Here is a 15,856-nt window from a genome sequence, read left to right as displayed (position 1 = left end):
TGCTTTAACAATTAGTCGTCCCATAAGATTGACTTGTTTAAAAAGTTCTTGTTTTACAAAAATCAGAAATTTACATCAGCACACATTGTCGGTGGCTCAACTAAGTTTATTAATTTTGATTTGAACAACTGGCAGCGACTATAAAATCGGAATATAATGTCATAGTTCTATCAATAGTTGAAGATGGAACCAACAACAATATTATCCAAAATCAATTTTCTACTATTGGTGGTTTAAAATACCTGTAGGCCTATTGTTGGTAATCCAAATTATAGCTGTGACAACTAATTTTGACTCACATCATCAGTTGTTGCAAGGACAGAATCGCTTCTTCATAAGGTTGTCATTATTAATACACAGTAAAACAAAACACAGTCAAAATCCTCCCAAAAATCTTTTTTTACAGATAAACTATTATATTTTTAAGGGGAAATTTAGTAATTTTTATTGCAAATTGTTAAAAAAAATTCATTGCAGTCTATAGGATACACTTGTGGCAAACTGTAGGAAAGAAGAAGAGCTCTAACCTAAAACTCGCAATCGTTCGAGTCTAACTATTTTTTTTGTACGCTGTGAGAAGTAGAGAAGATCGACAGACGATGGACGCTTTCAGGCATATATGGCAGTGTCCGATGCTGACGTTTGGTGGCATTCTTATAATTAATTTAATTCTTCCGCATTTAATGTCATCATTTACCTAGTACTGAAAACTTGAAAAAAAATGACTATTGGATAAAGAAGTTACAATTTACAATATAATAATATAAAGAATAAAGAGGTTGTATTAATAGGCAAAGCTTGAAGGTAGTTGCATGTTAATTTATCTGAGTTTAACATTAGGAATTTGCAATTACAGTAATGTATTTCAATGAATACCGTACTGGTAGCTAATTTTAAAACTTCCAATATTTAAATAGTATTCATAATTTTTAATAATTAGAGGACCTGATATAAAATTTAAGAATAGTAATATGCGAACCAATATGACCACACTATGAGAATACTGAGAACAAATTCTTTAGGCCAAATCCACATAATCATAGTGGCAGTGAGTGACTGCAATGGGCAACTTTGTGTAGCTTAACTGCTGCTTAGTGCTTACTATTCAGTTATAATGCAGTCGTGTTGGGTGCAACTCCTCAAAGACCTCTATGATCAAATAAGTTCTGGTTCAAAATTTTGGTCTGATTTTGGATTAAATTTTTTGTTTGCCATGCACATCAGCACCAGTTTAAAGAGTATTTGTCCAAATCAATAATGCTTGGTGTATAGGTAGAACCTTGATGCGAGAGTCTGTTACAAAAACTTTAATTATAAATATGTATTTTTAAAATTTTAAACTAAATGTGTTATTTTTTGCTGTATTCCTTCTAGTAAAAACCGCGTTTTAATGAAATTCCACTATAGTCTTCGGCCCCCACTGGTGACCACCCCCCCAAAAAATATAGGTCTAGGACCACGCTTTCTTTTGAACCCCAAATTCTCTTTGTGTTTATCTGAAACTTGATGGCACTACTTGTACACTAGTCGGAACTAGAGCTACAGCAACAAATTGGATTACCAATAATACAGTAATTTTAATCCACTTATCGTATATCTTGTTAATCCGAAGGTTTTCATTTGAAAAAATAAATTCATCTACTTCATTACAATGTTGCTTTTAGAAACTTTTTTCATTATCTTTAAGGATCACAAAGGATGATCTTTGCTAAGACCTAACTCATCCGAGTTCCATTCCAAATGTAACGACTGATTCGGGACGTGTTCCAACTTGAATTATTAGTAGCAAGCAACTCCTCATGGGTAACCTGCATGTCGTGAACTACTGTACCGGAACTTCTTTCTGCCATCAACCATTTGTAGATACTGACTTCTAGCACCATTAAAGAATCTTTTTTCTTACAAACAGTAAAGAATTTCATTGTACTCTTTAAGTGGACTAGAAACTTTTTATTTTAGTAAGGGGAGAGAAAATGTGTTATAGAAATAGGTGGGCAGTATGTAGTGAGATAAATATATATTTTTTTAATAGGTTGGCGGCCTCTTTAAATCTTGCCTGTCCACATAGACTAACTGCCCATGAGTGGAATGTATCCAACAAAGCAAGCGGTGAGCTGGTACAGTACGAAGGTGAACTGTACTGATAAAATGTTTGCGGCAGTGACCACGATCCAAACCAACGACATCGCTGCCTTGGGTCCGAAGTCTGTGACCCAAGGCAGCATTTGACGCTACCGAGCCCGTGACGCTACCGACTGAGCCACTGACTCACCTATATCCTGTACTGATCAGACTACTCACTAAGAACCGCCTCAACCAAGTTCAACACAGACCTGTCATTATGGGATTGTTTGTTATTTCTTCAGGTCAGGAACACATGTGACCTGAGCTTGTAGGGCTTGCGCTGTTTCTCTTCTGGTATTCAGTTATTTCATGGCTATTCTGCATCCTGGTCAAGGTCAAGTGGCATTATTTGCCCAGAGAATACCCTGGACAAACTCTATAAAACAGGTCCAATTGTCCTCTCTATCTGTCGTCATCGTTGGGATGACCATGTCTACTGACAGCTGTCACCAACCTGCTGATAAATTGCCTTCCTCTCTGCTGTAAAAGGATTGACATAGATGACTCCAGCTACCACCAGAATGGCGGGTGCTACCCTGGGTGGTGCCTGACACTGCACACGGGGAGCCGCATCCTGTTTACCTCCTTTTTGAGCATGTCACCTCTACACTTTTCCGCTCAGTCAAGTTGCAAAAGTACAGGATACAGGTTAAGGTTTTACAATTTTGTAAGAAACCATGCCTCCAGCAGACATAGGCGTCAGAGAGATTTCATAAGATAACCAACATTAATTTTCAAGTTGGTCAAATGTAGGAAGTATGAAAATATACGCTAATTAAGTCCTAAGAGTTGCAGTTGCCGCAAAGCAGTCTAGGTCCTTGCTTACATCTGACATCAGTGTCAAGTTCTATATTTCCCCCACTACTTTTTTAACTGTTCTCTCTTTGAGGGACGACGTAAATTTGTCATAGTAGTTGATAACAAAGTGAGCGAAGAACGTTTCCACCATTGGCCTACTTGGTGAAACCATTCGTCCTATAGACGTGCGACTGGCTAGAACAGTTGAGAGGGGAGGGGGGAATAATAGAATATGGGGCTGATATCAAATTTTAACTGGTGTACATGGCCATGACTAGAGTTTGTTGGAGATATCAAATCACGGACGCTCTTTGTAGCCACGTTAGCAGGAAAGCTTGACTTTGACAAATGTTTTTAATCGTAGGTTCTCCTGTCTAATAAACCTAACAAAGTACAAACGTCACAAATCAATCGTTGTGAAGGAAACATCTCCTTCGACATTTTCTCTTGAATTAATGTATTCATTATACGGCATCACATTGATCTTTAGCTTAATTGATTATAAAAATAAGAAGGTTGTGTTCCTGCATCGATTGTCTAGTTGCTAGTTGATGGAATTGGAACTTGCCCAGATTTACAAGGATGTTACTCTAAATCATAGTTTATTTGAAAGCCTTTGGAATAATAACTACTTTAAAGAGCCACAATTTTGAAACTAAACATCATTAGTTTTCAAGATAATACTTTATATCTATATTACTTAATATCTAAACAAGATAATACTTTTTCTCACTACAAGAAGCCATCAACAAATAAAAAATAGTTTTGTGATAAAACAAAACGGCAATTCGTATAGGTATTTTTGGAGTTTTTTAAATTTTTACGTGATATTTTAGTTTGTCTTTGATCTAGGAATGATACCTCAAAAGGTCGGTAGAGAGTTCGAAGACACCTTGTATTGACCCATCCTTATAAAACAGTTCAAGAGATGATCCTATAAACTCCATTACATTACAGAATGCACCTGCAGTTATAACAACTACATGCGAGGGAAAATAGTACAAAATAAACTTGATATTTGATGGACGCGATTTAGACAATTTGACAGTTCATCAAGTTATGGGGCTGAACATCGCGTGCAGAAGAAATGTTAAACTTTCCAACTTTTCTTGTATCATTCATGTTAAGCTTAAGTTGCAGATTTAAGAGACTTTACTGATGGGCGGAAAAGTCATTATATGACCGAAAATATTAATTTCCTAAGTATGTCCAAAAAATCATAATTACACCAATTTACACAATTCCACACTTCAGGAAGTGAATTAAGAACCTAACTGACAATAAACAACTCGTACAAACACTTACGCAATCAATGCCTTCTAACAGTCGATGACGTCATCAGCGCTGTGGAGGGTAAAGCTGGCCAGCAGCTTTGAAAAAATGGTGGATACGTTCAAGCGGCGAATACCGTTGCTTGAATTGGAATTCGGCCAAATATCCCACAAAGTGTTTTTTCCGAATCCCATACCGGGGGATGGTTGCCCGCACCTCCCTCCAAACACGCTCAATATTGTTCGTGTGAGCACCAGTCTCGGGATCAACGAAGTTCACAGAGTGGTTGACTTGAAGATGCCTGAACCCCTCCTGGCCTAGACAGTCGTACGCCCGCCAGCAGTCGCTGATGATTGTTGTGCCAGGAAGGATCCACTCGCGAATCAATGCCAGCAAAGTCGCAGAGTCCCTTGATTCCACAGGAACAAGGAAGGTCCTCTTCGTGTTCACGTCAATACCACCGAACACCCACTGTCCTTCTATAATTCGCCCGCGATTATATTTCCGCCGTCCGAACTTCGCCTCGTCAATTTGCACAACCGCCTGCGGTCCACCGATCCTCTCCGAACGGTCCACCATGTGATTGACGTACACCTCCCGGGTGAACGAGTACCAATCAACAATGGTCGCGCTGGCAATCCCCAGCTCCCGACGAATGAAGGCCTGACGAGGTGGTTTCAGGTGAAGAAAAATAGATACGAAGACAAATATCTGCTCAACAGATAAATGAGAGTTCTCTAGGAAGGTACCAGCCCGCGCGGAGACGTTGAATGAGCACTGCCGCTTTCTCTTCTTGTTGATCGACAACCGGCGCCGACAACGAAAAGTAAGATCGTCCACGACCAGCGGGCACAAATTACCACATCGAGTGCAAGCACTTTCCCGGCTCATCACACCGTGATTAACCATAAACAAGACAATGTCAGTCCGCGATCTACGCACACTGTCCAAAAACTTCACTTCGCAAGAATCGCACTGAGGTTCGATTACGTCAGCCATCTCGGAACAACCTACTAAAACTGGCGAAAACTGGTTTAACGAAGACGAAGCACTACAGCAAATTACCCCAGGAATCACCCGCAAAACCCCCAGGATTCACCAGAAATCCCCTCCAAAATAGCTATGTGATCCCGCAAACTCCCTATTAGTACACCAAATCGCAGCGCAAAAACTTTTACCATGTAGCACAACCGTCCCGAACCACTTAGCAGAAGTGACAAGCGCTGGTTAAAGTGAAACTATACAGCAGAACCACGGCCGCCTTTACGGCCGCCTCTAAGGCGGCCATGACAGAACTGCTGTTAAGGTTGCTGTAATAGTATTCATATTCGTATTTTGTATTGAAACTATTCTAAACTAACCAACCCTAACCAAACTTGCTGTATAAACTCATTATACAACAAATATGAAAAGACATGTGGTGAAGGGGGCCGGACATTATGCGGGTTCTTGGCTGCACTAAGTCCTTTGAAGGTAGGTTAGATTAGTGAAGTTAAAGTATAGGTTATAGTTGGCCGGGCTGTTTATTTATGTAAAATCTACATCGTTTTATCACCATAGGAACATTGGCTTAAACAACGGTACCATTTCAAAAATGCAAGCATTTTTGAAATCGTAGCCTCGTTGTTTAAGCCAATGTTCCAATAGTGATAAAACGTTGTAGATTTTACATAAATAAACAACCCGGCCAACTATAACCTATACTTTACCTTACTAATCTAACCTAACTTCAAAACACTTATTGCAGCCACGAACCCGCATAATCCCCGTCTCCCCTTCCCCACATGCCTAAATAAAGTATTTCCGAGGTTATTTTACATAGTCTACAACCCATTGGTATGATGAGAATTATTACTCTTTGCCTTGCTGACTCATAACCAGTGGCCAATAGCGAAGCGTCAACAACCCAAGTGACGTATCATTGGCCAATAGCGACGCGACAACAAACCTAGTGACGTGGCATTGCATTTATCCCTGATATGTGCATAAAATCCCTAAAATGGGGATATTATCCCCAGTAATTTTTATTTTTATCCCGTTTTAGGTACTTTATCCCGCATAATTAAAACAAATTCCCATATTCGTTGTACAAATTACCAATCTTCCCATGAAATTACCCTTTTGTCTCGATGTTTAAGCGACTTTTTCCCCCCACCCAAAACCCCGGATTCCCACTCTGTCCCCTAGTGAGTAGGAATAATGGCTGATAACAAAAACCCTGTTGTCTCGATGTTTTAGCGAGTTTAATTATTTTAGCGAGTAAGGAAGCCTCGGCGACAAAAAAGTTATTTAAGCGAGTTGTAGTATTGATGTCAAAGAACAGTTTAAGAACGTTTTTAAGTGCGTTTTAGGTGAGTTGTGGAAACTGAACAATAACCATATTGGTAGTCACAGATTGTTAAAACTTTTACTGTAAACCCCTAGGAATAACTTATAAATTTTACTATGAAAACACAATCTACAGTGATCAAAAATCCTAAATAAAATTTGCCGATATTTATTTCAATTTACAAAGCATACCATTCCATATAAATTGTCTATCGAGAATAAGAATAAGAATCCTTTATTTTAATTGGACGCAGTTGTGTATAGACATTGTCAAAGCTATAAACTATAATAAGTAACAAGTGTCATGAACATTATCACAGTGGTTGAATAACGCATGTTACGAAATAGTTATTTGTGCAACTAGTGAGAAAAGTGAGCAATTGACTCACTCGAGAGAAATCCTTACTCGAGGAATGGTTTCTCGAGTGAGGCAATTGTACTTTGAACTCGAGTTGCACATTATATACTTTTCCTACAGTTACCATAAAACAAATAAATTGGTGAAGAAACATAACCTATTTTTACAGAGCAGTGAACTTTTAATATAACATTTGTGAAGTGACAAATACAACAGTACAACAGCTGACCAGCTGATTTACAGCCAGTGCTGCCAACGTATTTCGCGCGCATACGGTTGCCTGCATGTTACGCGCTCACTATTTCGTGCCTTCACGTTGCAAATCTGGAGTGAGAGAAAGTAATTAGAGTGAGACAATGTTAAAATTGTCTCACTGATGAGCGAATTGGCCACTTTGCTTTCTCAAATCAGTGAGAGAACATGTACATTGTTAGGTAACTGTAGGAAAAATCTAGAAAGAACCTATAAAATCATCCTTCTATTAAAATATAAAAATGCCTATTAATTAATTGTAAAGTGTGCAAATTATGCTTCTTATTTATTTTTGTTCAAATTTTGTATAAAAATGAATTGTCAATCAATTTTGAAATTGCAAACTAAAAAGTCTTGACTTTAGAGAAGGGATTTATATTCAAGTCACGTTTTCAAACTCTGGACTGCATAACTTAATAAAGTTCGTTGGTTGAAAAACTAGGGATGATAGTCCAGGGGAGCTACAGAGGTAATGCATGAGGAATTTACATTGTATTGTTGTGACTGTAATGAGTTTTTACCGGAGACCAACCAGCTGATTATATTTGGCAATGAGTGGTTATATTCAAAAACATAACCTCTCTTAGGTTATGAGTAGTGATTGTTAGTTCTTTAGTCGTGGCAATATATAAGGATTTATACAGATTTTATTGTTAAGTTAGCGTAGTATGTCGTAAAATATCGTCAGTCACTCGTCCAAACAGAAGTTATCATACCATTCTGTTATTACCATAACAGAAGTTTACCGGACTTGTATGGTAATCCCACACTCGACTTTGTCTCGAACGCGAACGATCACACACTAAAGTAACGTTATACTATTATAGGATAATCTCTTGAACTGAACCATATTTTACAATGCAATTTTCAAACATTGGATATATTTCACTAAAAGTTTGCAAATAAATTTTACAATTTTACTGTTGACTGTTTTTTTTTTCCAGTTAGGCCTATACTATCACAGCAGTAACTTATATGGACATTTACTGTCATCAAGCAACATGTTTAGTTTACTCGTCAGTATTGACTATACAGTAGATATTTTCTGTCACTGTTGCTTGAAAATAGTAGAAAATGGTGTGCGTTTCTTGAATGAATAGCATCATTTCAAACATTTGTCATTTTAAAAAGGTAATGTGGTTGATGGAATAGAGTCGTTCAAAAATCAAACAATAATTATAGGTATTGATATGAAGATTTTATGAATTACATAAGTTAAGTATGCAGCATAAGGGCTGCAATATTCATAAATGCAATTTCCTCAACTTATACTTCTCAGGCTGTTCTGGCAGGTTTCCAAAACCGCCAGATGCTTCACTATTGCAGTTCTCAAGTCTTCTATAATACTTAAATAATACTAAAATATCATTTGATGGTAGATTTCAACTAGAGTTTGAATTTAAATTAAACATTCCAGTAAAGTTTTTAGATTTGTAATAATCACTTATATTTTATTCGTGTAGGTAATCTATCCGTGGCAATTGAGATGCAATACCCTATTAGATATTAGATTAATAATAAACAAAAACAGTTAATATTAATTATTTCTTGCATTCTTGTACATAAATTACGGAGAAAATTAAAAAACCGCACATTTTAAAATTACTATGTTATTTTTATAGAGAAAAAGTTAACTGCTGCAGTTGGCTTGTTTATTGATTCATTGGGATGAAATAAAAAAAAAAAATTTTATCATATACGATTAAGTCCCCCCCCTAAAAAAAACGCTAGTTTCTTTTTCTGATGCAGCAAGACAAGGTAACCATAAACTTAATTCCTACTTAAAAATGAATACATCTGACATAAATATATATATTTTAGTAAAAAGCCAATCAATTTGCTAAGTCCATAGGTTTTCTGTGTCGGGATTTTTTAAAATTTAGCAAGGTATCAAAGGGAATGTTGCTGAAAGTCAACAGTCCCGGAAGATCAAATAATTTATACCTGTGCCGCTAGGTCAAAAACTACAATGTTTGCAGTGTCTGTAGATCAAAAATCCCAGAAAGTCAAATAGTACAGTCCGGGCTAAAAGTTTAGTCGGACGCGTTGCAGAAAGTCAACAGTCCCGGAAGGTCAAATAATTTATACCTGTGCCGCTAGGTCAAAAACTACAATGTTTGCAGTGTCTGTAGATCAAAAATCCCAGGAAGTCAAATAGTACAGTCCGAGCTAAAAACGTGGTCTATGTTAAAGCAATTGACTTATTGGGAATTTGACCTAATGCAACAGCAGTTTTAATATAACGAAATAAGATAAAATATAAGTTCAGTTTCGCTGAGTCAACAGTGCCGGAAGGTCAAAAGTATAATCTGTTAAAAACAACGATAGTCCTGTCGACGCATGACTTCAATAATTTCGCGTTTTGGTGTACTTAAAGTTGTGCTAAAATTTTGAAAATTGGCACAGAGCTTCTTGGTTAGTCCTTCTCGATGACTATTTTGTTGGAAGTTTAAACTATTTACCGATCTAATTAATAAAAATTGATATGTATGGTGAAATAGTTTTAAATCGTGATTTCTAACATGGAAAAGTTAGCATGCGATATTTTTGTTTGTTTTTGGGTTAGAGAGGTTTTGTCTGTGGCAAAGTTGTAGCCAAAAGTGTGATGCGTAAAATATATATTTTTTTAATTTTTTACAATCAGTGGTTCAATAGATAACTTGGGTTGAAGAGGACGGCAAATATAGCATTTCGCAACGCATGGAAAGAACTACATCATACGATGCGACTGCTGGGTGGACTTTTAATTTACAGTTCTAAGAACAAGAAAAAGATGAATATACAGATCACCAGTACATTCATATTATTTATTAAACATCTTTCTGTATTACCAGCTTACATTTTTCACTTATAAGAATACATCATAAACAGGGTGTTAAAAATAAGTGGGGAGATACTTTACCTAGTAATTCCTTGGGCCAAAATAAACAGAAAATGAAGGATAACATTTTTTCCAAAATCGTTTCGTTAACCAGATATCCGCCATTTTGTATTTTTTACATACAAATATTTATCTTTACACTTTTCCAACCGATGTTTATGAAACTTGGTATGTATCCAACTTGGTATGTAGGTAGGAGAGACCCATGTTATAAAAAAAGATTCATCTCGATTCACCCTAAAATTTCAAAATTTAACACTTAACTACAATATAATATACTTTACTACACCACAATATTTACGTATCACCATAAATCTTTAATAAAATAAAACTTTCACATTTTTAAAATCCAAAGTAAATAAATATAATCTTTCTTTTTTGAAAAATATAGTAAAAAAATAAGGCAATGTTAAAATAACGACAGGCGAGTTTCGATCTGGTTGTTTCAGGTTTGAACCTAGGAGGATTTAACATTAATTAACATTAATGTTTAATCCTCCTAAGTTTGAACTGATTGAGAGGAATACATTAAACCGAAGAGGGAAGGTAGCAACAAGTGCACTAGTACTTACTAGTGTCCAATTACAATTTGATGGATTTAACCAAAACCTTTTCTATTTCACTTATTTTCAGCTGTTAAATTTCAAACGATACGGTTTAGCTACATCATTAACATTATTATCATCATCATCGTTTGAGTTTGGGTTTGCGGCAATGTATTTTTATGAATAAAACCTTTATTTTAATACCAAACTTGACTTTTGCTGCTATTAATTGACTATGGACTATTAATTAACAGCTGTGTCTAAGGATTATGTCGGCCTTAGTCACTAACAGGACAACAAGATCGCTCCACTCATCACACACTCATCTCCATTCATACTTGGCTTAAAATGCATACATTTGTATGGTCGCCATTTCAAAAACATGTAAAATAGTATTAAAATTATATAAGATTTTTGTCTTAGTCTTTGTGGTCCATCCCCTAAGGGATAAAAAGTGATAATAGCTTAAGACAGTAGATATTTATGGCTATTATTGATATACCAAGTCTCACTACTTTATCTATATTGTTAAAAAAAATATAACCAATCCAGGACTATTCAACCATACTGTATAACGCCAACACGAAATTTTTCCGTTGAACTCCTCCGCATTTCTTAGGCGATTTTTACCATTCATGTCTCATTAGAAAGAGCGTGTCACGTACATTTGCAAACCGACCTTAAATTTTTTAAATCCATTGGGCTCAGCCCCAGTGGCTCTTAAGAACCCATGTTATGCCTATGAAGAACATATTAATTTATTTATATTAGGATCAGCTCAATTAATTGCTGTTATGCAATTCAAGGAAATAATGTAGGCTACACTATTAACATGTTACTGATTTGTTTGAAATACTGTATTTACTATTTCAATTTGGGTTTGCTGGATAATTTAATCCATTTTACCAAACAATAAAAATTAATGGACAAAGTACTATATTTCATGAGCAATCATTGAAAGGACCGATTGAAGTCCTCATCAACTAAAAGAATGCCTACTAAAGCAAATAAAATTGAGACGAACATGTAATGTACGAAATCAGGTGGTTCTTAAGTATGTGAAAAAATGTATCGATATTCAAAAACAGACGGAAAACTTGTAAACATATTCGTGACAACGGGTGTAACATGGCTACATTATCAATGACAAACGTGGACAACCTTATACGAGTGTGAGTAAGTCCAAAAACAGTTTAAGTCCGAAAACAACTCTAAAAAACAATAAGCAATAAATTGCAAGAACCGTTGCTTATCATTGGGTATACACGTATCTACTGACGTCTATACTCAACAATGCTTATATCGAACTGTTATATGTACATCGTGAGTATTTCCATTAGTTGTTTCATTTAGTTGTGTGTCCATTAGTATAATATTTTAGTTGACTCTTATAAAGTCAGCGGAAATTGTGACTGTTATTACCCTTGAAATAATGTTTGTGTAGTACTTTGCAATCCTACCAATGCTTATAGAATCATACGATTACAATTTTGTGGTTAGATGTCGCATAAAGTGGTGACTACTGTATCTTTTTGGTTTGCTTGTAAAACAGGATCAACAGAGATTTTCCATCGACTTAAACAATACGATACTCTCAAATTGTTCATTGCAATAACAAAATATCACACAGTTTGATAAATATTTGTGTGTAAACCACATACCCAGTACACCTGTATTCTATCTATTTTACCTTTTATTTTTCCAAGACTTTATAGAAAATCACGCATTACGTGATCAGTGAAAAAAGGCTGTATCCCATGTGTTTTATAGGTAAAGAAGACAAGGGCGGTCCTAGACATATATTTTGGGGGAGTCACCGGGGGCCTGGGGGGTATGAAATATCCCCAAAAAAGGAGGGGGTCTTGGGGTTCCCCCCGGGGAAAACATATAAATAAATAAATATAGGCTATACAGGGTGATCAACTCAAGGAGGCCACCATTGGGATATCAGAAACGGTAAGAATTAGAGAAAACTTAAAATGGAGGACTTTGCTTTATTTTTGTGGCAGTTAAAAATATGATTTTAGTTTTTTGAAATTCAGCCACCATTTTCCGAAATGGCGGCCAAATTTGAAATTTCTTATGGAACACCCTATATTTTATCATGTCTTCGGATAGAATAGGCAATTTAAAAACTTTTTTAGCCTTGACATTTTTTCGATAAACCCACTCGTTTAGGAGTTACAGCCTACGGAAAATGACTTCCGGTGTACATTTTACATCATGTAGCTCCTAAACAAGTAAGTTTAAAGCAAAAATGCGAAGAGTAAAAAAGTCTTACAATTGCATCCACATTCCAAAAAGACCATAAAATTCATTAAAAACATGAATTATATTATTTAAAAAATGGCGGCAAACTTGAAAAGTGGAAAACTTATTTTATAGTCTTTAAGGAATGTAGATGCAATTCTAAGACTAATATACTTTTTGCAATTTTGCTCTAAACTTACTCGTTTAGGAGCTACATGATGTAAAATGTACACCGGAAGTCGTTTTTCCATAGGCTGTACCCCTAAACGAGTGGGTTTATCGAAAAAATGTCAAGGCTAAAAAAGTTTTTAAATTGCATATTCTATCCGAAAACATGATAAAAAAAAATAAAATTATATTTTTAACTGCCACAAAAATAAAGGAATGTCCCCCATTTAAAGTTTTCTCTAATTCTTACCGTTTCCGATTTCCCAATGGTGGCCTCCTTGAGCTGATCACCCTGTATATATGAATTTGAACGGATGGTGTTTTTGGCCTCTAGGGACCTCAAAAGGAAAAATTAAATCGGTCCCGGGTCCAGGTGTTACCATAAGTACTACGGTAATAGCTTATTCCCTATATGGGAAATTCTCCAAAAACCTAATAGTTATATAGAACAATATTACATTCAACCAGCTGTTAGTTAAAACAAATTATATGGGACTAAAACAAATCGATGATTACAAAGATTCCTTTAAAAAATAATTTGAACATCCTACTATTTTACTATGCATAATTAATTAATCTGCAATCCTCATACCTAAATTGAATGTATCAATGGTCAGCATTACACATAGTATAAATAAGGCAACTCTAAATATGTCTTTAAATTTGTTTCCAAATGCTGAATTTGTGTCACAAATGCTGAATGTTTACAGCTGTTATGTTAAGCAAATTATATTGTACTAAAAGCCAGCTTAGAAGGTTAGCGTCGGCTGCTAGACTTTTTAAAAATTAAAACTTAATTTCTAAAAAACTGGGACCCTTAATTATAATTATGACTATGACATTCCCTAGTTCTCAAAATCATCTGTCTTTCAACACAAAAATAATGAAAATCCGCCGACTGGTTGATTCAGAATGTGAAAAAACCCCATTTACGTTTTAATAATGTATATGATAGTTTGGACAGGTTTCAACCCTTCCGATGCGTAAAACATTTACACAGTTTATGTGTAGACTACATTATAACTCATAAAATAGTTCTTAAATTAAATGGATCTCCTTTGACAAACGTATATAATAACCAGAAATTTTCAGATCGTCCTTGCGTGTATTTCATGCCACACATTTTGACGAAAGGCTTTTCATTACATAAACTATACATATTTTCAGTGTTGACCAAACAGTTGGCAAGAAGCATTTAGATAAGCTATGTACTAAATATGATAATTTTAGCTCTATTCTAATTATGACAAAACACGAAGTAACTAAAAGCGAGTTTTGTTGGTGTAGTAAGCGTTGCAGGAGGTCTACTTTACACTGAATCGACGTTCACTTTTATTGCTTTTGATCTTCCGGCACTGTTGACTCAGCGAAACTGAACTTGTATTTTACCGTATTTCGGTATATTAAAACTGCTGTTGCATTAGGTCAAATTCCCAATAAGTCAATTGCTTTAACATAGACCACGTTTTTAGCTCGGACTGTACTATTTGACTTCCTGGGATTTTTGATCTACAGACACTGCAAACATTGTAGTTTTTGACCTAGCGGCACATGTATAAATTATTTGATCTTCCGGGACTGTTGACTTCCAGCAACATTCCCGTTTAGTCTATGTTAAAGCAATTGACTTATTGGGAATTTGACCTAATGCAACAGCAGGATTAATATAACGAAATACGGTAAAATACAAGTTCAGTTTCGCTGAGTCAAAAGTGTCGGAAGATCAAAAGCAATAAAAGTGAACGTCGATTCAGTGTAAAGTAGACCTCCTGCAACGCTTACTACACCAACAAAACTCGCTTTTAGTTACTTCGTGTTTTGTCATAATTAGAATAGAGCTAAAATTATCATATTTGGTACATAGCTTATTTATTAATGCTTCTTGCCAACTGTTTGGTCAACACTGTAAATAGGTATAGTTTATGTAATGAAAAGCCTTTCGTCAAAATTTGTGGCATAAAATACACGCAAGGACGATCTGAACATTTCTGGTTATTATATACGTTTGTAAAAGGAGATCCATTTAATTGTAGAACTATTTTATGAGTTATAATGTAGTCCACATATAAACTGTGTAATGTATTACGCCACGGAAGGGTTGAAACCTGTCCAAACTATCATATATATTATTATAACGTAAATGGGGTTTTTTCACGATTCTGAATCAACCAGTCGATGGATTTTCATTAGTTTTGTGTTGAAAGAAAGACAATTTTGAGAACTAGATAATTTCAAAGCCATAATTTAAAATTATTGTCCCAGTTTTTTATAAATTAAGTTTTAGTTTTAAAAAAGTCTAGCAGCCGATGCTAACCTTCTCCAATAAGTCAATGCTTCTAGCTAGCTTTTAGTACATTATAATTTGCTTAACATAACAGCTGTAACATTCAGTATTTGTGACACAAATTCAGCATTTGGAAGAAAATTCAAATACATACTTATGGTTGACTTATTTATACTATGTATGTGTAATGCTGACCATTGATACATTTAATTCTTCGGTACGAGGATGGCAGTTTAATTAAATGTGCATAGTAAAATACAGTAGTAGGATGTTCAAATTATTTTTTAAAGTATTCTTTGTAATCATCGATTTGTTTTAGTCCAATATAACTTGTTTAAACTAACAACTGGTAGAATGTGCTATGTATACTTATAAAAGGCAAAGCCCTCACTGACACACTCACTCTCACTCACGCATCATCACTAATTCTCCCACTTCCCATTTACCTAGGAGGCTGAAATTCGATACACCGATTCTTTGGGCATTAAATAGGAAAACTAAGTAGTTTTTATTATGATCGGGCATTCGGGCTCCGCCCCAGTGGCTCTGGAGTTTCCCATCTTAACCTTATGATTTTTCATATGTAAAAGGAATTA

At 35.5% G+C, this 15,856-nt stretch overlaps 1 protein-coding gene across 1 annotated transcript; it reads right to left on the bottom strand.

The window, feature by feature from the left end:
• Positions 1-4,156: 4,156 nt before the first annotated feature.
• LOC128991132 (uncharacterized) lies at positions 4,157-5,260 on the bottom strand. The gene has a single exon (XM_054413883.1). The coding sequence runs from the start codon at positions 5,191-5,193 to the stop codon at positions 4,261-4,263; it is 933 nt and encodes a 310-aa protein (XP_054269858.1). The 5' UTR covers positions 5,194-5,260; the 3' UTR covers positions 4,157-4,260.
• Between the last annotated feature and the right edge of the window lie 10,596 nt (positions 5,261-15,856).

This window comes from Macrosteles quadrilineatus, unplaced genomic scaffold, assembly GCF_028750875.1.
Source record: "Macrosteles quadrilineatus isolate MER2022 unplaced genomic scaffold, UCM_ALF_1.0 Scaffold_3__2_contigs__length_128488019, whole genome shotgun sequence".
NCBI lineage: Eukaryota > Metazoa > Arthropoda > Insecta > Hemiptera > Cicadellidae > Macrosteles > Macrosteles quadrilineatus.
The sequence above is the reverse complement of the archived record's forward strand: the minus strand, read 5'-3'. Positions and strand labels throughout refer to the sequence as shown.

Bases quoted from the DNA above. Each gene is read 5' to 3' on its own strand.
- LOC128991132 (XM_054413883.1), bottom strand. From the start codon at position 5,193: ATGGCTGACGTAATCGAACCTCAGTGCGATTCTTGCGAAGTGAAGTTT.